At 40.0% G+C, this 26,434-nt stretch overlaps 1 protein-coding gene across 2 annotated transcripts in view; it reads left to right on the top strand.

Moving 5' to 3' along the window:
• Positions 1-3,519: 3,519 nt before the first annotated feature.
• Positions 3,520-26,434, top strand: part of LOC115495502 (transmembrane protein 263) — a 200,622-nt gene continuing 177,707 nt past the window's right edge. Inside the window, exons 1-2 of one of the 2 annotated variants that reach the window (XM_030274304.4) lie at positions 3,520-4,079; positions 17,001-17,091. In XM_030274304.4, the coding sequence (XP_030130164.1) occupies positions 4,074-4,079; positions 17,001-17,091 (97 nt within the window). In that variant the 5' untranslated portion in view covers positions 3,520-4,073. Of the gene's footprint in view, positions 4,080-4,327; positions 5,981-17,000; positions 17,092-26,434 lie in introns of those variants that run through there. The other variant, XM_030274305.4, reaches the window with a different exon arrangement.

Genomic DNA, 26,434 nt, shown 5'->3' with positions numbered 1-26,434 from the left:
CTATAGATTCCCAGGTAGATGGTCCCTGCCTGTGTTACCCCAGTTCAACCACACTGTCACTATTCCAGAGGGTGTCTTGGAACATTAATATGGATCTAATGCAAGGCAGTGGGTGCTTTTTGGATCAGTGGTCAGGCTGGAAAGATGATCTGGGAGAAGGAGTAAGAGGGTAGGACAGAGACAGTTGGCTAAGGCTGCACTGGATAGCAGATCTGGACTTAGTTACAGCCCAAAGTACATCTGTAGATCTTAGGAATGTTCACACCGTGCCCAGCAGAGAAACAAGCCACTGATGTTAATCTCTCATCTCTAAAAGAACAGGGGAAATGAAAACTCCACTTACTCAAAAGGAACACAGAAACTCAGCAAAAGCTTAACCAAGTCAATATTTCATTACGTCTTAACACAGAGCCATTAGTATTCTTTCTGGACCACAGATTCTAGGCTTGAAGGCAGCTAGTTGATTTTTCATCCCTGTTGTCAACATTGAGAAGAAATTTTACCCTGGAGAGTGGAGATCACACAATGGATGATAAATTCATTAGAGGATGTTGGCCAGAAGCACAGATTATAGGAAACACCATAACTCTGCAAGCATTATCATGCCAGTGTCTCCTTTCTGTAAAAGAATTTACTGTCTGTGTAGGTGGAAAAATACCAAACTTAAACTGGTCAAAAATGCCCTGTAAAGAGAGGAATTATCATACGAATGTTATTGTTCATGATAGGGGTGAATTATTATCAAGAGTCTTGTTCTGACATCCTGAGAAAAAATCAGTGGTGATTCCAAATGTCAGCAGAATCTAATAGCAGAGCTTTGCTGTCTGTACAGCTCCAAGTCTTTGGCATGAGTTCAGAGTAAAAATTAATCTGAAAATTCCTGAAATCTGGGAAGCCCATATGTGAATCCTGTTATGTATCCTGGCATTTTGGCAGAAACAGTTTTCTATTGCAAGACTTTGAAGCCTACATAAAAATGAAGCTGCCTTCATGCTCTGTAACTAAAGGCATATGAAATAGTGCAGCTTTGTTTAAGTGAAGCCAAAAGTTCAAACTTGCTTATTTCAGGTTTTTTCCCTCATTAAAATTATCAAAATCTGCTTTTATTGCCAAACACATGGCTTTTGATGAAATGCAGCTTTCAGTCACTTTTTAGGCTGGATTTTGCAATTAATCTCATTTGAATTTTAATTTTGGAACTGTATAAATATAGATGCTTTTGCAGTTTATTTGGTATGAAGTGATTTCAAATCTTGTTAGTTTATTTTTCTCAGTGATTCAAAGTCAACAATATACTACATGAACAAGCTGTCTACCTTTATTATATTTTAAACTAAAATTAGTTTCTTCTTAATTCTCAAAAAACATGAGTTCTAACTAAAAATAATTCTTTCTTCAGATAAAATAAAATTCTGGACCAATTTGAGAGTTAAATAGATATGGTATCTGATGTATTCCTCTTGTAATTAAACAAAAGAAAAATCCTATGGAAGTTAGTGAGACTTTTGTATGACCTCAATGATGAAGTCCTAAATTTAATATCTGAATGCTCCTATAACTATTATCTAATGAGCAGGAGATGCAACCATTGTAGTTTTGCTTCCATAATGGCTCTTTATCATTCATGTCATCCTTATAGGTTGTAGCATTTTCTATCTATTGTTTGCAGAGATGTGCATGATAGAAGATGTAGGTGAAAAATCAGGCTGTAAGAACCCTTGGTTGCCAACAATGTGCCCTTTTTTTATACAACCCTTTTTGTACAAAATCTCACTAGAAGATGTCATCATCTGTTGGTGGAAGTGCTGTCCATTTAATAGAAGCCTCATGAAATGCCTCCTGCCATAATGAAATAGTAACCCATTATTTCTTGGTGCTCTGAGAACAAGCAGACCATGTCAATAGTCAGTGACTCCTCATATCATCTTCAGTGTATTTATTTTCTTTTCATGTAACAGGTTGAGAGAGGCTCTGTCGCAGGCATTAAACAGCTTGCTTCATTTAACAATGCTCTTTCAACGAACTATAAAGAAACACAACAAAGAACAAAAAATAAGAATAACGCAAGCTGATGTTTGGGGTTCAGGATTTTACACAACTGAGCAAAAAGCATTTGCATTCAGAGAACTGGGAAGACTGACTACAGCTCTACAAGGTAATGGGTAAGTGCTCTATCTTTGTGCAGAAGGATGTTTAATAGAGCTTTGAAATGGATTTTAGATAAGAACTTCCCCAATAAGAGGGATATATGGTCACAAAATGTGGTTGATATATAAGGAGAGTAACACATTTTTACTTTATCACAGAAACATCAAAATCTCTTCCTTCCATGGGCAAGACCCAGATGTTATATACATGAAACAATATGTCAAATCCAGTTATAACTAATTTCAGAAACTATTAATAAATCTCCTACTGTTACCATCCCCTAAGAAGGCATTCAGGAATATGCTGACTACTTGTCTACACTTGATTCTATTCCTTTTCTTGATACCTCTCCTATTTCCTGATAAAAAGACTTCCCACTGCCCAGGGGGAACTGTAGCTTATCTTTATTTCATGCAACACTGAGCCATTATTTTGCATTTATACATACCTGTACACTTTGCACCTGATGCTAAAATGCCATGTGAAATACCGATATTTGCACAGGGGAAAAACCCGTGCTGCACATGAGCTTTTGGCATGCCAAATTCCTCAGCTTGAGTACCATGGGCCCTTCACAGGAGTGGGCAGGTGGAAACCTGTGGACCTCTAAATGGTGCTTCCTACAACTATGAATCTGATGATCACAAATCACAAGACTGTCTACGCTTTTCTTGTTATACCATTAGGATTTAAGGGTCTTGAAAATGAATAGGAACGCCTTAAAAGGAGTCAGTTTTCTCATTGCACCAAACCATCCACTAGCAGAACATGCTTCTATCCATGTGTATGGTTGTGCTCAGCGATAGTTTTAAAGCAATATATGAGAAATAAAACTTTAGATGCCAAAGATTATGTCCAGATTCTTTTCTCTTTGCCACCAGTCTGTACACCCTTGCGTGAAGCAGCAGTATGGGTGCAGCCCCATCCTGTGGGCTGGAGCCAGGCTCCTCTGGCTGAGGATAGCGGGAGGAGAGACTCGGAAGCCCCACTCCCTCCTGGGCACCCAGGTTGTGACTGGGACCCTTGTCCTGCTGGTGAAGGGTCTGGAGGAGCGGCTGAGGGACAAGGGGAAGTTTAGCCCGGAGAAAAGGAGGCTCAGGGCGACCTTTCTCTACAACTCCCTGACCAGGGGTTGTTGCCAGCTGGGGGCTGGTCCCTCCTCCAGGTAACGAGAGGAGAACATAGTTTCAAGCTGCATCAGTAGAGGTTTAGGTTGGATATTAAGAGGAATTTCTTCACAAAAAGAGTGGTTAGACACTGGAATAGATTGACCAGGGACATGGTGGAGTCACCGTCCTTGGACTTAAGACTGGCATTTAGTGGCATGCTCTAGCTGACATGGGGGTGCTTAGGTTCGACTCAGTGATCTCATAGATCTTTTCTAACCTAATTGATTCTATTTGATTCTGTGAATGCCAGCAAGCCTGCAGCGAGGGCAGAGCTCGGAGAAGTGGCTCCTCATTTTGGCCAAACCAACACTGCTTCCATGTTTGACTTAAGGCTGAGTCAATTCACCTCCCTTCGCTGCATTCCCAGCAGTTTACACTGGCAATTGGAAGAGGCCAGCATGTCCCACAGGTGAAGCCCTTCAGCCGGCATGCCGGGAGCGGCGTTGCCTGGCGGGGTGTCCCGGCGCAGGCTGCGCGGAGCCCCGGCTCCCTCGGGCTCCCTCAGGCGCCGTCGGCCCCGAGCCCCGCAGCATCCTCCTGAGCCCCCCGCCAACATGGCGCCCCTGACCCCCGCGCTTCCTCTTCCGGCCGGGTTGCCATGGCGCTGCCCCCCGGCCCAGCCTCCCCCCGCCCGCCGGTGTGTGTTTACATCGGGCAGGAGGAGCCGGAGCCCCAGCGCCGGGGGAGACGGGCACGCAGCCGCCGGCCGCCCGCCCTCCCTCCATCCCCGCCGGGCGGTGCTCCGGGAGACGCGGCATGAAGGTGATGCTGGCGGCTGTCCCCGGGGCTCGGCTGGGCCGCGGCGGCTCCCGGCGGCCTCGGGGGGGGGCGAGGGGCGGGAGCCGGGCCCGGCGGTAACCGGGGGCGGGAGGTGGCGGTGGCCGTGCGCGCTCGTAACCAAGTACACAACTTCCAGAAGCTTCCAACTTCGCGGGGGCCGTGGTGTCGCTTCTTGGGTCCGTCTCCCTGGAAAGAATCCTCCCTTCCCTCCGTGCAAACCCGGCTAGCGTGGGAGCCAGGGGAGGCTGCCTGCCCCTGTCCCCGCTGCCCTTCTAGGCTGGTGTCTGCACGGAGAAATGTCCCTCCTTCCCCGGGCATCTTCCCTCATCCACAGCATCTCGTGGCGGTGTCGCTGCCGGCGCCCGCGGGGTTCGTGCCTTGGCGTGCGGCCGGGGCGGCTCCGGTGCTCACCTGTGCTGCTGCTCTCGCTGCCCCTTCCCTAAGCCTGGGGGGATCGCCGCCTTTCTCCGTAGTTTGCTGTGGAAAACTGTTAGCATAGAGAACGTCTAATCTCAGCCGGCTATTGGTGTGAGTGCTGAGGCTGGCTGGACTGTAGAAGTAGGAATATATAACACTCAGGTGTGAGGTTGTTAGGAGTCGGCAATGGTGTTGTATTGCTTTTCCTTCACTTTATGTTGTCATATTTCTTTAATTTTCAGGTGTATGACTTTTGAAGGGTTTTCTCGCATTAATCAGAGGCACACCAAACATTCCCTGTCTCCTGAATTTGTCTAGCAATAAAATAAAAAATGTATTAGCTAGGCTGTAAGCTTTTTGAGACGGAAACTCTATAGGTCTGTACTGATCCTGATGAAGAAATACGGCTCAGGCCTTTCTCCAAGCCTCTGAGTCAAATGTGTGTTAGAAGTTCAAAAGCTTGTGCAGGTGCTGGGTTCTGGGAAGTGCACGTGTGGCAGTCACTGGGCTTAACAATTGTCTCTGGGCACCAGGGGCTCTTAACCATAATATCTACACAGCTGGTGGGTGAAAGAAAAGGGGCAGCCTCTGCATACATGCAATAAATATATGTAAAAAGAGCATGTCCTTCTATGCAGTCTTATGTTTTGTTGTGCATTTGTACAAAGCCTGATATTAAAATGTGTATTTTTTCTTTCTCTCTGAGTATTTGTTAGTTCCAATAGTGTAAGATAATAAAAGGTATGTAGTGAGAACATTATTGTTAAACAGGACTATGGCTTCGAGTGTTTTGTTTACTTACACTGTAAAACAAAAACCTTAGAGTGCTGTCTGAACAATACATCCAGTTTGAGGTACAAAACTGAAAAGTTTTTCTTCAGCTTCTGTTTTATTGCATGCAGAGTAAACAGCTGCTTATTCTTGTGAAGACTATTACTTTTGCTGAATTCCTTTTTTGCCCCACTAGAGTGGGGAAACCTTATGGCTATTTAAGATGAGCTTATTCAAAATACAACAAGATGGGAGTGGAATCATGTTCTGACTGCAAGAAAAAATGAATGTGTTTGGGGGGAAAGTTGTTTGTTTTTAACCAGTCATTTTTCAGGTATAAGCACTGTGTAGAGCTTTTCAGTATAAAAGGGTTCACATTTTTTTTTATCAAAATGGGTCATTTCTTTCAGTGCACGTTTCTTTCCATGTGTGCCACCTTTTGCTGTAGGAGTTGCTTCAAGTTTCTTCTAGGTAAGATCGTTGTCAATGCAGGATTTAAATTCTTAAGCTGGGGGTGGGGATAATTACCTTTTCATTTAAGAAGTGGAATGCATTGAAATAGCAGTGTTTTCACCCCTTTAAAAGGGTGAGGAAAGGAGAAGGGAAGGGAAGGAAGAGGTGTCTGTGTGGTGCAAGTTGGATCTGAATCCCTTTTATGGGCCTGCTCGTGAGTGTTCAGTGTGACTTCAAAACAAGTAAATTTAAGTTTTTGATCATTGCAGGTATGACATCAAAACTAAGCTTTTCAAAATAATTGCATCATTTCTCCCCTAATTGTTGTTGTATCTTGGGAAATACATTTGAGTTTGTTTGTTTCTGTCAGCATTGGTTTTGATGCCGAGCTCATTGATGCTAGTTAGCATGTTGCTGAGAAGGCAGAGCAGTCAAAAGAAAACAGGTTAATGCTAGTGTGCATCAAAACGGTCTGCCTGTTTAGGGAAGAAGCAGGAAAAGGGAAGTAAATGGTAACATCAGGGGATGTTCTTCTGCTATAGAAGTGATCCTGTCAGGATCCATTACTAATGCTGATCATTGCTGAAGAAACTGAAGCCTGATGTGGTTTATTTTTAACATAATTACTTAATAAGTTTCCTGTTGAAAAGGCAGAATGAAGTAAAGTAGTATGGCAAAGCAATGCTTTGAAACTTGGTGTTGAAGCTGGAGTGGATTCAAGATAGTCTTTATGTCTACTTTATTCCTGTTCCCATGTCTTTTGAGCTGTGTCCATGCTGAAGGATGGTATCTCTGGGCCCTTCCAGGCTATGCAAAGTACAAAACTGGCTAATGTCCCTTTTCCTTCTTTGTAGGACAGGAGTGAGAGGCAAGCAGCTCAGATTGTGTCAGGAAGTGGACCTTTTCTGTATGTAGTGATAAGTGATACCTTTTGAATATGTCAATAAAGTTTGCTTTCTTTCAAGGGCAGATGATCCTGATGGTAAGGAAATACACCTTTTCAGGCTGCATTAGGAGCCTGGGTAATATGTCTGTCCTGTGGGGAGGGCAGTTCTATTTATTAGGGCAGTAGGGAGATAACCAAATCCCTGCCTATCACAGTCAGCTGCTAATCAGTCAGCTGCTGTTCCACAACATAGTATCTTTCCAGTATTAATCTCTTGTGACTAAATGCTTAATTTCTCAAGTCTTAGGCAGCACTGGAGAAGGTTCTTGTGCCCTTGCTAACAGAACCTCTTCATGCTGTACCTTCAATCTGTGAATAGTTGAGGCATTAGGATAGTTCCTGATATGGTTCTGCTGTGGTGACTGCTTCTAACACTGCTGCTGTCACTGGGCTAACCTAAATCCGAAATCAGAGAAATTAAAGGCATTGAGAGTGGCAGGTCATATTGAAGTTTTTGTTCGTGAAAGCAAGCTCAAGATGTGATTTCAGTTAAGTACCTGTTCCCCTCGTTATTGAAAGGATTCTTCAAAGTAGAATGAAAGCTTGTGGTGCTTTGGCATGTACTCACAGTTAAGTTATATAGTTTGGGTATGACAAGTGTCATAAATGTGACATTCTACTTTGAGAAACTTAAAGCTATATTTAAGAGAAAGAATGTGAACTTACTGCCTATAGTTCTCTTTTTCTGACTGCCTGTGATAGTAAGTGTTGACAGATAAATTTTAGAGATCAGAATAAGGCAAGATATTTTGAAGATGCAGTATCAAATTTATGGAAAGCTCAAGTAAATATTTTTCTTGCTTGTGTTTACAGACAGCTCTGCTCCTTAAGGATGTTGTGGGTTGTCCTGTCAAAATGATGTGTATGTAATCTTTTTTTTTTTACATGTGTCCAATCCTGTTTAGCAAGCCTCTTTATAGTTGAAATGAAAAGTACTTGGAAAAGGAAATATAAAAATAAGAGACAAGAGTTATTGCTTTCTATGGAGTATATAGTAATATTTCGTTTTCCTAGCATGTAGTCCTAAATGTGGAGTCAGGAATCAGGAGGAGTGTGAATGTAAGTGATAGAGTAAAAGAAAACATTGAGTACATATTCTGTAGATAATTTTGATTTAAATGTTTGCCTGTGGTTGGTCACATCTGTTTTTCTTTATTGCTGAGCTGCCCTACAAACATTGTAGTGGTTTTCTTTTCCAATATTTCAGCTGAATTTCAGAGATATAGGAAAGGGTTACATACCTTCAAAGTTCTGGGCAAAGGTATATTCTTACATAGACGGGACAAATAGTAGAGCTCTTAAGTTTCTTCAAAAGAATGTTCTGATTGAACTTAGTGGGCATCACAGAAGTGGTTTGTGGTGGTAAGTCTTAGTCTTAATATGTCTGCAGAGATGCTCAAGGTCTACTGCAATTCTTGGGCTTTGATTCATTCTAAATACATTTTGGAGAGAGAACTTTTGGCCCTCACAGATCTTTAAAGTAGAAGGCAGCATTTACCAAAAGCTATTGCTTCCTGAATGAATTCTTGCTAATGTGTTGCTTGTATTCATAGTGATCAAGTGCTTTTTCTGTCTCATGGCTGTTTAGTTGCCGAGTGTAGTAACTGGTTGGAATCTTGTATACAGCAAGTTGTGACCTTTCTTACTATTTCTTGGAGTGAGTTTGGGAGAAAAAGAGCTCTCAATGGAGCCTGAAAGAAAAGGCGTGTTACTGCTGGCAGTGCTTCTGGCAGTCAAGTTTTGACTGTGCAGGCTAGGTGTGAAATTGCAGGGCTTAACAGTACTAGAAGATGTAGCTTTTGTTCTCTAGAGTTAGTAAATATTTTATCTGAAATGTTTCTTCTTTAAAGCACTACAATAAGTGCATAGCATACAAACAATACTGATCTTGAAAAGCTCTGATGTGAGTTCAAAACTCATTTGTAAGAAAAGAAATATTTAACTACCTAGCCATCCACAAAATAAATTTAAAAGTTACTCTTGCAGTAATGTCTCTTGTGACTCTTTTAGGGGAGAATGCTTATATTTTTCAAGCTGTATATACACTAATGTACTTTGAATTTAAGTCTTATAGTAAAAGTTCTGGCGTTCAGCTGTAAAAACCCTCGAAAATTACTTAAATTTCACCTCATTAAAGCTAAAACAGTAGTAGTGCACTTTTAAGGAAATAAATGCATGGAAATTGAATCATATGAAGTCATAGTTATAGAATACTGCTTAATGCATCTTTCTGTGAGGTGTTTTTCTTTTTGTTAGTTTGTCTGTTTTTTATTGTGACTCTACTAGGATAGTGAAAAGGGTATTACATTATAGATCTCTAGCATGGTTGAGAAAATCTTAATGAGCTCTGTCATCTATGCCTATATTATTAGGCAAAGGACTTCTCATTTTTCAGACAAATTTCTCATGCTATCTGCAGCTCCCTAGAGTGATACTTCTACCTCTTGTTAGGAAAATGGAGAATATTATTTCTGTAGAGTGCGTTATCTCATTTCTTTAGGCAGAGTAAAACTGGCATTAATCACTAAATCCATCTGTCAAGGACCAAGCTGGAAAAGTACATTTATAGTATATTATAGTATATTATGTTAGTTATTCTCTTTAGGCCAGGTGAGCGCATGATCAAACGAAAAGTGATTTGTTTGGTTTGGATTTTGAAAACCGCTCTTATATTCTTTCTGTGCTAACATTGATTTAGTAGGTAAAATGCCGATGGAAAAGACAAAATTCAATACAATAATTAATTCAAAATCCAGAACTGTCTGAACTCCAGAACTGAGCAGACTGTATTGGCTGTTTGTTGTATAAATGGTTCTATCTACCCCATACAAAACATGAACATGGAGAGTGTAAACCATCAGTTTACTGGCTTCCTGAATGGAGAATAGACTATGGTGTCATTAGTACTCTTGAAAATTTATTTATGCCAAATAAACCCTAATTTGGATTACTGACAGTACAAAGTTGTTTTATTGCTGTAAAAATAGGATTTGACTGTTCTGCTGAGAATAGAACATAATCTTGACTTGGCATTTGTAACATTAAATCTTGCTCTCATTGCCTTTCTCCACCAGTTCTGTTGTCAAGACAAAATTAAGTGTTAAAATTGTAACCTCCATAATGTTTGTCCAAACTCAGAAAACAGTAAGTAATCTAAGCAATTTTTCTATTCTTTGTTACAGTGTACTTTGAACAAAGTGCTACAATTTTACACTACTGTCCTCAGCGCTTCTATTTCTGTACTTTACTTTAATGTTCCAGGGGATTTAAAACTGCAAATCAAATTCCATTTGGGCTGAAACCTGGCACAGAAGCTCTCATTATAAGTGAACTTTGTTTTGCAAAATTAAAAGCAAAGCATCCATCAAGAGGCTTTCTTAAATATAGAGGAAAGCAAAAAAAAAAAAAAGTTTATAGTTGGAGATCAATTTTATGCCCGCTGCAGGAAAAATCCAGCTGACATTGGAAATCCCAGAGGTGTGGGTGTGCAATCAATAGTGATGGCAGATTCAATGGAATGCTCTTATTGCATTTAGAAAACTTTAAATTAAAGTCTTAATTCCTTTATGTGCTGAAAATTCATTGCTGAAGTAAAAGTTGCAGCTACAAACTGCCTAACAAAAGTACAGTGATAGTTTTGAACTTGTTCCCAGTGTCTGAGCGTGGTAATCTGAACAGCAGAGAATAAGGAGATGGTTAGGTGGTTATGTGCTGCAGGTGAAGACGACCTGTAGGTCCTAAGCTCCCTGGAAAATGTTGTCATCATGTTGACCTACCTACTCAGTGGCTGGTTGTTTAATTTTTATTTTTCTTTAAACAACATACCCCCTTTTTTTCTGTAGGATTTGAGACTTTATGTAATTCTGTAAAAAGCAGAAAGGGCATTGTGAGCCACAAGCGATTTTCAGATATGGAAAATGGAACAATTTAATTTGTTTAAATATGAAATATACAAGATAAGTTCTGAGAAACTTTGTAACAGTGCCTGGATAGAGAAGAGATCCCAAATTAACAGTGTCATTAATGATGTCATTTTAGGAAAGCCTGATGAAGGTCAGCTTCATTGTTACTGTGTCTGACAAGCCCTTTGGCGTCTGCATACATTCGGTTGTAACGTGTCATCTCTCACACATTTGGAGAAAGTTGGGATGAAAAGAGCTGAGGTTTTGATTTTGTGGTGTTAGGAAGGGGCAAAGTATGCTAATGTGCAGGAAACTGTGGGTTTTAGTCTTGTGGATTTGAAGTATGTATTCTTTAAACCTGATATATAAATATCTAATGCTTTCACTGGGATACTTTAGCATCCCAAAGCACTTAACAAACTGTCCTGTGTTTGGGGATTACTTCACTTGTTTCTTCACACAGCACCCTGAGGCTTGTCATTCTTTAGGTGTGCATCTAATCTTTATGATTATCACTTGACAGATATTTGATACTCTATAAAAAGGCATTGGACCTGTGCTGGGAAGCTTACAAGGGAAATCATAGATGTGGAGGTATGAAGCCTGGGCTGCCATGAATTTTCCTCTGCTTAATTGCTTTATTGGAATTGTGCCTACATCGAATACCAGGTCTGAAAGTTGCTGTTGGGCAGGACAGAGGACATGTGATTTATGGTGGCAGTTGAGGATTTGCATAGAAAGAAGCAAATCTGACCTTCTGGGCTCTTAAGGAGAGGCTTTAGGAGGAATGAGGCAGTTTCTTACAGTGCAAGAAGTAAGATTCTAGGATCAAGTCCAGAATGTAAATGAATGAAGAATAATGTCAGAAAGGGGAAACTGGAATAAAGTGTTTAGAAGCAAGAATGGGGATATGAAGGTTTAGATCAGGTAATAAATACCATTTTCACTTGAAAATACACAGGGAAAGTAGTAGCTAAAGCTGCAGATTTTAGAATTATTTCCGAAGTGTAGTCTCAGAACTGAGACAGTAAACTGCTGCTGAATCCATGACTATGAGCTTTAGATTCCTCCAACTTCTGTTCTGAGAGGGGGATAAGATTACTTATAAGTTTGAGTATAATGGAGAAGAGTATTTACATGGTGTATTTCCTTCTGGTTCTGCTTGGTAGGGGATTTAAAAAAAATTTTTTGCCATTTGCAAGTAGAGTAGGAATGGTGAGAAGGAGCAGAATTATAAGATACGTGGTTCTCTGAAGAAAATTTGAAGTTATTTGTCTCAAGCTTGCTCAATTTCATTAATATTTTTTCACAAGATGTATATATACTTTTTTTTTTTTTTTTTTTTTTAATTTGATTGCCCTCCATCATAGTTGCCCTTCTTGGACTTTGTTTTGGAGTTTTGTATTTTGCTGCTCATTAACAAAATGAATTCCTGAATCAGTGAAGAGTTAATTGACAGACTTCAGTTTAAGATTCTATACCACAGTTAGTATAATGCTAAGTACAAAAGTAGAGTTTAAAAGGCCTAAAAGTGATGGTGGTGCAGGTAGGATTTTTTGGTTGCTTCGAGATGACTCTTTAGAAAGATGAGCCATATTGGGGCATTTGCAATGAAGTCTCATGTTGATATTGACTTAGGAGCAAAATGAGCTGACACTGATCGCTTGGTGTTAGGATTGCTCCTGCACTGTGTGGGTATTTTGAATAATTTGAGATTGAGGCAGTATGGCTCTTTTTGTGATTGAGCATGCTGGTATCACTTGTTAGTATAAATGTGGTGATAAATGGAGCTCTTGGTTTCAGTGTCATAAACATAACTCTGTACCTTGTGGAAAATGCTGACCCTGACTGGATAGGAACTTGCTTTCTGTCATGTATGCATTTACTACAGCACTTGTACAGCCTGTAAATATATTGAAAATCTGAGCATATATTATCTCAAAATATCGTGTCCTGTGGAAGAGCATGAGGTATACTCTGAAATGCTTGTATGCAATTTGTCCCACTTGTTTAGTTCAGTATCGGCAGCTCTCTCTATTCATAAATACATAGCCTTCTATGAAACACATTATAAATCCACAAACACTAATTTGCCAGGTCACAGCAGTCCATAGCATTTGCCTTAAACTGCATTGTAAGGCCAGTAGTCATGCCATGTGATCAGGACAGGGGATTTTATGTTTCTCAGTTTCTGTGAGAATTCTGTGAGAATAGGATTTTGCTCCTGATTTTATAATTTGCTGAATTCATACAAAACTTTTCAATTTCCTTAACACTTCATTGAAACTGTTGGGGGACAGAGTGAGCTACCTTGAAATCTCACATCTGTAACTTCATTTTGGAAGGGTGGGTGTTAACTCTGCTTGAGTTTACTTGTTCTTGTTCAGCTTGGAGGTTGTGTTAAAATATGACAGAAAAATTGCCACTATGTCTTAATGGTGCTCATAGTCAAGTACTCATCAAGGAATTGTATGAAGTGCTTGCTTGTCCCTCCTTGAGGGCACGGACTGTCTTTGAAGAGCTAAGAGGTTTTTCTTAGTTATATATTCTTAGGCTTTGTGCCATAACCTTTCTGTTATAATACCTATTTAAGTTTGTGCTTCTCCACTGGTTCTAGTGAGAAATGGAAACTCATTCCCAATTTAAGAGGCTATACAAACCCTAAATAATTGAAAGTATATTGTACAGTAATATCTGCTGACGTTTCTGAACTGTTGATACACCTTCCTGCATCCCAGATGCTCCTGAGGGAGTGTCAAAGCAAAAGCAATCTGTGTACATTCCTTCTGCCACCACTCTCTGCAGCTCCAGAGGATGATTATAGAACCTGCAAGCCAATAATTTACAAAGTTGTATGCATCCCATTCCCCTCCTTGTCTGTCATGGATCCTTAAGAATGAAAAAAAGGTGTAACTGATGCCTCATTTTTGATATGGTAGTGTAAAAAGAAAGATTGAAGCAAAGTTGTTGGACTCAACCTTAGCATAGTTACAAACCTTCTCAGAAGATAATTTCCTGGATTTTTTTTTTTTTTATTGTTGTAGATGACTGTGCTGCTAGAACTGTAGATATGGTAAATGTTCATTACCAAGCTTGCAACAGGTCCAGTGAATTGAACTCAGCAGATGTAGCTAAAAAAGCAACGGACATGCTAACACAAGAAAAAAAAGCTCTTGTAAAGAGACTTTGTAATCTTGTTAATGACACCTCTCAGTGTTTGAGCTTTAAATATTACTTCTGGATATGTATATGAGAACCTGGAGTTTCATCTACTGTTAACTGCTTCACATTTTCATTAGTGAATCTCAGTGCCATGCACACGTACTCACTGGCCTCGGTAATTAGACAGACATGCTGAAGTCCGATAAAGTGATGTTTACTTGACTACTTTTAGAAGCTCTTTCAGAATATATATTGTGATGAGATATTAGTGAGCTGAGAACTGGATTTATTCTGTAGAAAACATTTTGAACTTTGTTTTAGGGACTAGGAAATCTCAAGATTGCTAAGTTTCCTGCAAAACAATTCTTGAAAAACTTAAAATTTGGGATTGCTTGACATGTCCATGCTTCAGTTGAGACTTTTCTTTTTTAACATTAAATTGAGAAAAAAAAATTGTAAATACGTTTTTTGGGGAAACATTCTCAAAGCTATACAAAAAATGTATGCCAAATACAGTTAAAATATGCTGTGTTATGGTTAAGTGGCTTTGAGTAGTGAAAAAAAGTCCACATAAATTCTGGTCATGTTTGTTAGACATTCAGCATGTTCTGTAGAAGCAGTAGTCTTGGACTGAGCATTTTTCTTCTGCAGTATTCCAATAGCAAGTGTTAAAAGTTTTGAATAGGAGGGAAATAGGTGATGGCAAACAGTGACTTGGCCATGGACTTCACGGTGGTCTGTAGTGGGCTCTGTTTTTTTCACAGCTGGATTTGTTAGTCCTAGCTTAGGTACAAGGCTGACCTTCAACTACAATAAATCTTTGTTTTGGAATAAGTGTTCTTGTTTTTTGTGTTTGTTTTGGAGTCAGTGATATCCACCATACTGGAGCATTGTATTGCTCATGAACACCAAGCAGTAAGTAGTTAATGAGTGAGGAAGAAAAAACTGTAATGCCACCTACTCACTTTTGGTAGCATTTTGCATCTTCTTTGTATTTACTTAGATGACAACTGTAACCTGAAGGAGCACCACTTATCATAGGCTGTCATTCAGAGAAGCTACTGAGCAGGTTTGTCTCGTAGGAAATTGAGAATACTGACTATTTTGAAGAAGGAAAGATAAGGCTTTTCTTGCTGGCTTTTCCATAGTCCCTGGAAGTTGGATTGTTTCCTTGAGCAGCATACAGCTAGTATGTGCAGATGGCTCTTACTTGTTTTAAGAAATTAAAGTAATTTTACTGTTGTAAACCAGAAAGTACAGGCACAGGATTCGCATTCAAGACCCCTGCTAGTTTAGGAGTTCCATAGTTGTAGTTCAGAATGCTTCCAAGGCAGATACTGGTGGCTCACATATTACATGTCCACATTCTTTATATTAAAAATAAATCTTCTGATCTAGTTTACTACTGTAGCCTCATCTTCCCTTTTTCTTTTCTCTCTGTGGCACTGATGGGTAGGAAGGAAGTGTAAATAAATATATTGCCTGTTGATGTAGATACTTAAATACATACTTTATATTCAATTTGTTCCTCTTACCCAGAATTGTTTACATGTTCTTAATATCTAGACCACATTATTTAGTTGAAATGAGGAGATGGTTATATCTTGATGTTGATTACTGATGCCTGTTTTTTTTTTTTTTTTTTTAATTGGACTAAGGGGACTTACTACTTTCCCATCTGTACCATGTGGTAAACACTTTCTTCCCTTTCTGTGATACCTACGACAAGGCATGACTTAGTGTTTGAACTCTTCACTGACCAAAGCTGGGCAATGTTGATACTGGGTGTTTTTAAGTGAGGAGAAATAGGTAAATAGCCTAGGTAAAACTTGCATAGTCATGGATGGCAGAAATCCAGGTTGTGACCCTAGCACCATAACAGCAGACCTGTACACTTCACCTGGATATTTTCTCTTTTCCCTGCTGTGAAACATCTGAAAAGCATGATGGTATTGTTTTCATGTCCATTTTTTGAAAAAGAGGGGGAACGGATGAAAATGGATGGAAATTGAAAAGTGTGTTGTTCTTCATAATGTGCAAATTGAAGAAAGAAAGTAGCCAGTGCTGCTGAGGGTAACCTCTCAGTCACAGGGTTTGGAAAGGATGAAATTAAATACTGCAGCTTTAGGACCATGAGCCCCTTTTCTTCCTGAGTTCAAATAATAACATTTTGCAAGCTGTTGATGTACCAGCTGTATTTCTGTAACGTTCCAGCTGCATATGTTAGTACACATTTTCAGATAGCTCAGACTACAAACCTAGTCATGTTTTCAAAGTGCACAAAAGCTTCATTTCCTAATGACTGCTAAGTTTGTCATTTTACTCTTTACTGTACTAACATTGCAAAGAAAATCAGGGTTTTTTTTTTTAAGGAAGCCCTCTAGCTATGCCTAGTGTTTACTCTTCTGTAACTTGAAAAAAAATAAAAGGTAAGTTGGGTGGAAGAAGATGGTGATTTTTTTTTTTCCTGTGATAGTTTAAAACTAAAAAAGCAACTACACTTTTATAGCTCCACATGTCATGAAAATATTGTGTGTGTAAAGTGAGTTCAGCTGAAAATCTTTTAACTGCTCATGTTCTTCCAGCAGTAACATTGCAGGCTCTTTACAGGATAAAGAAGGCTAGAACATGGAAATGCAAAACCTGGGAGAGTAGTCCAGTAATTTTTCAGGAATGATTAGTTTGGCATATTACACTTGGAGGCACAAATGGATGTATTGGGCTTGTAGGGGAAAACTCCATGGTCAATGGACCTGCTTAGGTTAGAAGATAGTAAAGGAGTTTGCTTTGTTTTCCTTTGAAAAAAGTGACATTTCAGAATCTAGTCTTGATAAGGCAAAGATAAGGGTTTTTTGCTGAAAATTCCAGTTGATGGTGGATCTGCTGCTACCCTTGATAAATGAAAATTTTAATGTGTTACCGCATTATACGTTTTGGAAATAGTAACTCAGAAATTGTGTTTTATTCATTTTCTGGTTTTCTGTCAATGAAGAAATTAAGACCCTTGTGATTTTGCTCTTTGCTTTGTGTGCTGTCTTGCTGTCTTGAGAAGTCCTCTTCTTTTGTTTTTTTTTTTTTTATTTTATTTTCCCCTTTCTGTAATTTGACTGCAAACAAATCTCCCAGCTCTTTCTTTCTCATCAGCTAAAGTGTATCCTTACTGTCCAGTATATTCTCTAGTCCTGTAACCATTTTTGTGGTTCCTGTCTGAACTTTCTGCAATTTACCTCCTCTTGCTATTCTGTTCTGCAGGGCCCTAGCTTAGAAACACAGATGGTGGATGATGAAACTGAGACTACAAGTGAAGAATTGCCTCCTCATCTGCGGGAAGAGCCTCCCGAAGGTACAGTGCTGGCATTCAATATAAACTCTTTGCAATCAATTGAAGAAAATGTTCTGGCCAAGAAGTCTGATTTATCTGTCTGACTTGAACCTGTATCTGCCTGTTTTCTGAGAGGGATAAAGCTTTGTCAGAGCTGACAGTTTAGCCAACCTCCCAGCCAGAGGTCTAGCCAGCCCCTAAGCCTTCTTTTGCATTCAAAGGGAGGCTTTACTTTACCCACTGAGGTGCAGACACAGTTCTGCATTCTCTTGAACAATATGGCTTCTGATTAAAATTGTCCTGCTTGATCATCCTGTCTTCAGGCTTACGAATAAAATGCTTCCTCTACTATCTTGTTTGTGATGTTTTGAATCTTCATTAGAGGAGACTTCCTAAGCAGTCCTCTCTTCTCTCTTTACCTCTCTCTGCAGCATCCTGCTATTGAAATTGTCCCCAGCAGGGACTTGTCAAAGTTAGGTATTCTAGTGATTTTGTTTCTTTCCACTGTCTCTCTTGGGAGCCAGTTTAGCCATAGGAGGAGGAGGCAATGAGATGCTGTCCGTCAGCAGGAGGCTCAAAGATGCCAATTTTAATTAAAAACCTTGTTTGCAATGACATGCCCTGGATTTTTACAGGGAACAGATTTTTTCCCCGCTGTGCAAAAGTCACAGACATTGTATATACACAGCAAAATAGGTTCTGCTTTCTTCTGAATAGAAGCTGCTAACATTGCTGCAAGTGATAATACATCCTGAGCTTTGTCTTCAGTTCATTGTCTTCTAAAACACAATCACTCATAATCACTGTGGATGTCTTAAACAACCCAGAGAGTGCTGAGATCCTTATTAGCAACTTACTGTTAAAATACCATGACATGTCTCTGGGAAACATAAATGTGTTTTATATTTTTCCTTTAAGAGAAAAAGATGCTGATATAGCATTTATACTGACAGCCATTCTTAAAGAGAATATGAACCAAGTGGGTGGTTTTAGGAAGTTGCTGCTCCCATCCCTTCTTGTTAAGCATTCTTTTAAAGTTTTCTTATTAAGTTGTAATTTCTTGTTCTGCCATTTCATGTACTTTGTGTTGGTAATTACAGTATATAAAGGTAAGTGAAAGGTAGGTTTCTTTTGTAATTCTTATAAAGCTAGAAGCAAATAAATGTGGAGGATGTTGTGATTATTCTATGAATACATGGAGGATATAATATTAATATTCCCTTCCCCTCCTTTCTTTGTAAGTAATGCCAAGCCAGCATGTAATGACAGTTCGTTGAAGTAAGAATTCTGGTCACTAGCCAAAGCTGATGATTACGTGAGTCTGGAGACTATATCCTGGAATGTAAAACCCATCTTGTCTCATCAGTTTATCAGGAATAGGCTTAGATTTTGGATTATGGCTTTGACTTGTATAATCAAAAGAGGTTTTTTCAATGTATTTTTGCAAACTTACTTTTAAAAATGAAATTAAGTTCTTCTACCTGCAACCCTGCTGGTTTGAATGACAATGAAATATGTCAGTGTTAATATTCTACTTCTGTGACTTACTGGATGGTCTGAGAGAAGTATGTGGTCTGGATATACCCACTTTATGGGTGTGAGGAAAAAGAACTGTAGCAGTTGAGCTGATTAAATTAAGCAGTGGTACAGTAGATAAAGTATGAGCTCATCATGTACCTTTTGAATTTGCGATGACCTCAAGAGTAACAAAATAGGAGGGATGTTGAGAGCACAACTGAAACTAGAGTCTGCTTGGGGAAAGAAGTGGAAAATTTGTCCTGAAGGAGAGCAATCAGGATTATGCTGAACTTATAGCTGACTTTGGATATTGGTGGAGTTGAGTAACAGAAGTGTTCCTTAGAAGCTGCTGTCTACCAACATAGACCTACCAGAATTATTATAAAGACAATATAGTTGCAGGAATCATTGCAAATGCCTCATGAAAGAAAAACAGCTCTGAAGTTCTTTGACTTTAGATAGTACTCTGAATGGTATTTATCTTTGCTGCACTTCACATTTCTTGTTTCTTCTGACAGTACTTTCCTAGTTATATCAGATGCTTTTCAATACATAAAACAATGTTGTTGTGACTACTGCAGTCTTGTTTCCTGGGATCTGTGAATTGGAGACCATGTCTGCTTGCCTTCTGGTAATGAGTGCATAAGGGAGGGGAAGGCTCTCCAGAGTCTCTCTGTCTAGCACTAAACCATTATTTCCCCAGATTGTGTCATAGTAACTTCATTTCCCATCTTGCGCAGCATATCTTCTGTCCTTCTGAAAGGAGCGGAATTGGAAACACTGTTCTATGTACATATTGCAATAAAATAAAAGGTTGCCTTTCATGGGGTGTCATATTTCTAAACAGTGCTGCCCATTGGCCTTCTACAAATAATGGGACAATTTTGCATGTCCATCATGTGCATAACTAAATGGAGTAGGTGTATATGTGGGTAACAAGTGATATGGAATAGCAAACGTCGGTCCCAAGTGCAGTGTGGCAGCCTAGCAGCGTGTGAGGCAAGATAAATGCCAAGACAGAGGCTGGTATCTGTGTGTAACCTGAATCTGATTGTTTTATCTGCTATTAAATCTAACTTTTTTTTTTTGTATTTAACTAAGTTAACAGAGTAAATGAGTGAAAAGGACAGCTCCTGCCGGATCCCGTGCAGTAGATTAGGATAGGAGAGGTGGCTCTTCGCTCGGTGGCGGGGTTGCGTTCTCAGGGCGGCCGCGCGGGGGCGCTGCAGGCCCGGCCGTGCCGCGGCGGCCCGGCCCGCGCTGCCGGCAGCGCTCACGCAGGGCCCGGCCGCAGCAGAAAGCGCTTAAAGCCATTAACTCCTCTCCCCTAAGCTGCCTTGTGTATCGCAGGGGCTGTTTATGCCCTACGATACTTCTTGACATCGTGATTCATCTGCCAAATTCACGTTTTTTTTTTTTATTCTCCCTTAATCTTTAGCATCTCTGTGATCCTTGTGACACAGTTTTTTTTATCCCTTCATTTGAAAGGCAGGCACAGAGGAGCAGTAGCAATTAGCATCTGGAGTGCTGGTGTGTTTAGCACTTCACAGGGCAGGCTGTGTAGGGCAGGTTTGCCATCAGCAGCCAGTGGGCAGTGGGCTCTGCAGAGGAGTGCACTGCTCTAAATTATATGAACTGCTTCCTTCTTTGCAAGAAATTCAGCGTTGCTTATCTGTGCTGCCACACGTCTGAGCTACTTTCATGTAGTTTTTGTGTGATCTTGAATGTTAAATCGAAGTGTGATTGCACGGAGAGAACTAGATTTAGTTACTCAAGTACAGCAACACCTTGCTGTATCTGCCGCTTCTTTATTCTCCATTTCAGAGTTCTGTTGCTGATCATTTAATACAGTGCAGTGTTAATTGATATGATCACTTTTCTGTCCTCTTCCAGTGAATTAATCAAGAAAAATGATGGCAGTGAAATCTGATGGTGATTAAAACTTCTGTGATGTTCTCCATTAGGTAATATCAGTACCTTCTTTGTTGTATACATCTCCCATTTACTGCACTATTTTGCATGGGAGAAGTAGTTTTACTCTGTCAAACTGCTAAAAACTATGCCTTTCAGGAGTGTCTACTTTGTTGATATTGGGGCATGGCTGTAGTTTGTTTTGGCCATTCATTACCAAGTAGCGCTGCATATACTAAAGCTCATTTCAAGGGGGTGTGGTCTAGTTGCAAAGCTATGCCACTGGTTAACAACGACAGTCTCTCTTGGGAGTTTACAAACCATTGCTTTCTTCCATGGCCTTTAAGTACTTAGCATGAAGATTTTATCAGCCAACCTACTATGATCAGTTTGGCAATAAGCCTGAGTCTTGTATCTTAGACCTAGCAGAGATGTTCCTTCTTTGTTGCAGACAGATTGGACCCTGTGGAGTAAAGTTTTATTAAAAGCAATGGGTCTTAGAAGCTCTGCAGTATATAACAGATCTCGGGAAATTTCCTTTCCAAATAACTGTGGTGTTCTTAATTCAAATTGTTTTACACTTGCTGTGGGTAAGGAATACACAGAGATAGTTACTGTAAATCAGATGATTTGCAGGAGTTTAGAACATAGTATCTTGTGTGAGCCTTATAATCTGCCTCCATGGAGACATGTAGCCTTTGCTGTTTTATATCTTCTGCAGGATAAACCTATATTGCATGCTTCTGTAGGACGCTTTAGGACTCCTTATCCACAGTTTGAGAATCTCCAATCCAAAGAATTTGGGAGTTTTGTGGATTGCTCATTCAGGATTGAGCTTGATACCAACATTTTGCCTAGATCTTTATGGATCGAACTAAAGACAAGTAGAGTTGTGTTTCAGTTGAGGTACTACCATCCATTTGAAATGTCTGAAATTAATTAGACTGTTAACTTCATGTTGGTGTATTCACTTATAAGAACATGACAGTTTATTGAAACCAGCAGATGCCAGAGGAACATGCCTTTTCAGGGATCTCATCTGTGATGAGACCTTCAGTTGAAGTTTATGATACAGGTGTTTAATTTCAAAAAGTATATGCCTATAAACAGATCCAGTTTTGATGAGTGGACGGCACTTTTCCAATTATTGCTAGGGCAAATGTCTGCTGTAACTGCAGACATTTGCAGACTGTAACTTGCCATACCAAGATTTAGATGATGCAAACTTTGTCTTCACTGTTTTGTATTTTCTTATTGTAAGTAATGTTTAGTATGTCTGTCTCCCAACTGCCTATATCCAAAGAACCTGAAAAAAATTACCTTGGAAAATGAAGCAGTTAATAGCAGTTCAATTTCCTTTCAGGATCAAGCTTTCTGCTAAATTTTGTTGCCTTTTCTCATATAAAGGAACTTATCAAAGTTGCACGTAGTGTTGTGTACTACATACTTAGGTAAGTATGTGTGTACTTAGTCTACCAGGCCAGTATCTTGAAGTTCTGTGAAGCTGGCAGGTGCAAAGCTGTGGTATCTGCTAAGCCTTCCTCTACTTTCCTGAGTCAAACCACTCTCTTCATTGTGCTACCTCATAAGGTCCCACAGTCAAATCCTTCTACAGAGGACCTCTTTAAATGATCTGCTTTTTTTGTCTAACTGCCAGTCAGCCTGGATTGACCTCTGCAGCTCTGTGGTCACGTAACAAAAGCAAAAGACTGGGAAAAGGGACAGCTATAATCTATCCCAGCAGTGTGGCTTGGCAGCCAGGAGGGCCAGCCATGCCCTGGGGTGCATCAGGGACAGCATCACCAACCAGGCAGGGGAGGGGATTGTCCCACTCTGTTCTGGCACAACCCAAGTCCTGTATGCAGTTTTGGGCACCACGATGTAAGAAAGACATTTAACTATTAGAGAGCATCCGAAGAAGAGCCATGAGAATGATGAAGGGCCTGGAGGGAAGCTGTACGAGAAGAGGCTGAGGTCTCTTGGTTCCTTCAGCCTGGAGAAGACTGAGGGGAGATGTCATTGCAGGCTGCAACTTCATTGTGAGGGGAAGAGTAGGGGCAGACGCTGAGTCAAGAGAAGTTTGCATTGGGTATGGAAAAGGTTCTTCACCTAGAAGGTGATTGGGCACTGGAACAGGCTCCCCAGAGAGCTGATCCCTGCACCGAGCCTGACAGAGTTCAAGAAGTGTCTGAACAATGCTCTCAGGCACATGGTGTGATTCTCAGGGTTGTCCTGTGCAGGGCCAGGAGATGGACTTTGATGATCCTTTGTGTCCCTTCCAACTTAGATAGTCTATGATTCTTAACTCTACTGTTGACTTATTCTGTGGCTCTAGTCAAGGAGTTTGGCCTTCTTGAACCACAGTATTATTTGTGTATGAAACAGAAGTTACTGTTCTTGTTTATAAATGAGGATGGTGAAAAAGCAAACTTAGTTTTTGGGCTTTTATAGGTGGAAGATACCTGAAAATTGAAACAGAAATTGTGATCGTAATATATAAATAATACAACACTTTGCCTGATACATAACTTGTCCATTTTTCTTTTTTTTTTTTGTCTTTTTGAGTCCTCAAAAAGATGATTGGACTTGTCAGATAACCTTAAATAGAAAGGCCGGTTTCTTAAAAAGAAAAAGAAATTAGCAGTGAGGCTGTCTGTTCTTTGGACCTGGGACTTAATGTACCTGGCGTGTCCTCTCATCTGTGAAAGCATTTCCTGAGCTACTTCTGTAAATGCCCTGAAGCTGAAGAGCAACGTTTCAGTATCATCTGTCTCTAAGGCACAATTCCTTGCAGCTGTGCTCTTCTGTTGGCCAAGCCGGTTCTTGTTTCTGCAAAAGAAGTGACCTGTAGTGTCACCTCAGTCTTGTGCACAAAGTCTGGCTTAGTATTTCTGTTAGATTATAAAACACTTTCATATCCATCAAAAGTTCTAGTGTGTTTTTATTAAATTTATCATCACTGTTTTAGTAAAGCTGGGGCTTCTGTAAATTCTCCATTGGCTATGCTGGCTTACTCGTGCTTAATTTGGTTCTCTGGGGGAAATTGACAACCTGAAATGTGATTAATAAACATGTCTTGTATGTTCCTCTTTCTCCCTCTCTCAGCCCCCACCCTTCTGTATTCCTGTGGCTGTGTGCTTGTTACTGGCAGCAGGCATCTTCCATTCAGCAGCTACGTTACATTGTCTTCTACCAACAGCATGAAAGCTATTTAAATTGCTCTTATTCCACTTCTCTCTATATCCTATTCTTTCCTCTCCACTATTTTCATATGATTTAATGAGAGGTTCCTTTGACAGCTCAGCATCCCTTTTTTCTAGCCTACTCCATGCCCTGCAAATCATTCTGTCACTAAGTGTTGTATGTGTGCACAGCATATGCTTTTAAGGGCAGCATAAATAGCCTCCAAGTGCCTGGTGGATTGCAGAAGAAAGGTTCTCATAACCTGAGTGTGGGAAACCTCTTATCAGTGGATCTTGTTAATACAATAATGTTGTGAAGTGTGTGAGTAGCCATCTGGTTTTCCCTGAGGGTCTCTGCCCATAGGGTGGGGCAACAGTAGTTTTACCATTTGCCTGTGGTCAGCAGCTGTAAGAAAAGTGTGAGATCCAAATGAAAATATATTTCAATGTGAAAGGTTAGTGGGAAGCCTCTGTCAGAAGATACATCTTGGTCAGTTGCTAGTGAATGCGTTTTATTCTAACAATAGAAGTTTGTACTGTGTATCTTATTACCTGGTTGAAGTGGCAGACATTTGTCACTGTTTTTATACTAGTTAGAGATAAATGAAATGGTGTAAAAAATGTATGTTCTTTTACTATGTATTTTTTATTTTGGGGGGCAAATACATTAACATAAAGATGCTGACAATTGTTCTTAAATAAATGTTGTGGTTTAAAGCAAGCCAGCAATCAAGGCCCACACAGCTGCTCACTCACTCACCCATCAGTGGGCTTGCAGAGAGACTCCGAAAGATAAAAGTGAGAAAACTCATGTGTTGAGATAAAGACAGTTTAATAGGGAAAACAAAAGCTGTGCACACTAGCAAAGCAAAAAAAGGAATTAATTTACTGTTTCCCATGGGCAGATAGATGCTCACCCATCGCCAGGAGAGCAGGGCCTTGGGAAGACAAACATCATAACTCCTAACATCCCCACTTCCTTCTTTCCTGCATTTTATATGCTGAGCATGATGCCATATGGTCTGGAATATCCTTTTGGTCAGCTGGGGTCACCTGTCCTGGCTATGTCCTCTCAACTTCCCATGCACCCCCCAGTCCCCTCACCACTGTGGCAGTATGGAAAGCAGAAAATGCTTTTCTGTTGGCTTTTCTGTATAAGCCCTGCTCAGCAATAATAAAAACATCTCTATCTTATCATCACTGTGTTCAGCACAAATCCAGAACATAGTCCCATACCGGCTGCTGTGAAAAAAATTAACTCTACCCCAGCCAAAAGCAGCACAATCAATCTTTCAGGCTTGTAGTTATCAGTCCTGTTTGAAAGCTGAAAAAGGAAGCAGTTCCTGCTTGTTCCTAATGGACTAAAAAAAGAGTCAAGTAAGTCCCGCTTTTACATATAGCTACAGTCTGAAGTACTAAATAAGAATGAGCAATGCAGTAAATCCAGGTCAGGAGTGAAATTGAATCAATATATCAGTGTGTTAACAATGATGATATCTTGAACTGCTAAACTATCAGAGTATTATAGCAGGCAATTAAATCATAAGGTCGGTACATGAGGCTGTTAATTCTGCCTCAGAACTGAGTGAAATGCCCAGTTAACATTTCATAAACATCTGTAGTCTCAGCCTGGCTGTCTGCCTTGATTTCAGCTGTTCGTGAACAATGTGAGCCACTACTTTGATTACTAGTATAATTGTACAATTGCATCAATCTGGCCTCTTCTGGACTCATCATTTTGGATCACAAAAACCAATCTGATTCTGAGGAATAGCTTTTTTCAAGACTGTTTATGAACTTATGAATAAGCCATAAAATTAGGAGGTTTGTGACAGTTTGCTCACCTTTAGGATAATATTCTAGAAGAAAATAATCTAATTTGAAACTGGGTGGAATTCTAGAACAATTTTTACAGAGAATGGTCTTGCACTAGTATGGGCACGTGTAATTCTATCTCTATTTTATGAACATGATGAAGACCAATGCATGTTCCTTATTAATGTTTTGGACTATTAAACAATTGTGATACATTTCTTTGGCATATTATGGGAATATGTCCTCTTTCTATCGATCTGAAAGTTGTGTGGTGAGAGAATTTATCTAAGGCTACATTTTGTCTCCTTTGCCCTCTCTCTACCTAGATGTTAAAGTTAGGGTTCACTTTGGGAAATGCAAATTGAGACTCCAAGTTTGGTTTAGTGTTTTTATAGCTTAAAAATGCTGCTGTTACTATTGTTGCAGTATTTTGTTCCTAGCATCGTAAGAGTTGTTTTTTTTTTTTTTCTCTAAATATTAGACTTAATTGATCAAGAAAGTGTTTAGGTAAATTCTTCCAGTCTATGCATCTTGTACTTTTACATTGAAAAAGGATAAAAAAACGCATTTACTAAGTTTGATTTTTATCTCAGAATCTACTTCACATTATCTCCAGTTTTCTCTGATATCTGGAGATGTTTAAAAGATTATGACTAGATGAACCCAGTTCTAATTAAAAACCAGTTTGGTCACTGGTTTAAGCTGAACAAGTGCTCACACAGCTCCTGAAAGCTACTCTGCATTCCACTCTGGCTGCAGGTTACCAGTTTCACCCCTCTGCATGGCCACGTGTGCTCGGTGCCAGCACAAAAGCTGCTGAGTGCCCGTGGAGACAAAATGCCTCTGTCTCGAGTGGGTGTAACTGGAGTGAGTGAGCCTTCACATCATTCCCGCGATCCAGAGGCTGAAGGATGGCTTGTCCAGCTGAGTAGCAGCTG

This window comes from Taeniopygia guttata, chromosome 5, assembly GCF_048771995.1.
Source record: "Taeniopygia guttata chromosome 5, bTaeGut7.mat, whole genome shotgun sequence".
Taxonomy (NCBI): Eukaryota; Metazoa; Chordata; class Aves; order Passeriformes; family Estrildidae; genus Taeniopygia; species Taeniopygia guttata.
This window is presented reverse-complemented; position numbering and strand designations above follow the sequence as displayed.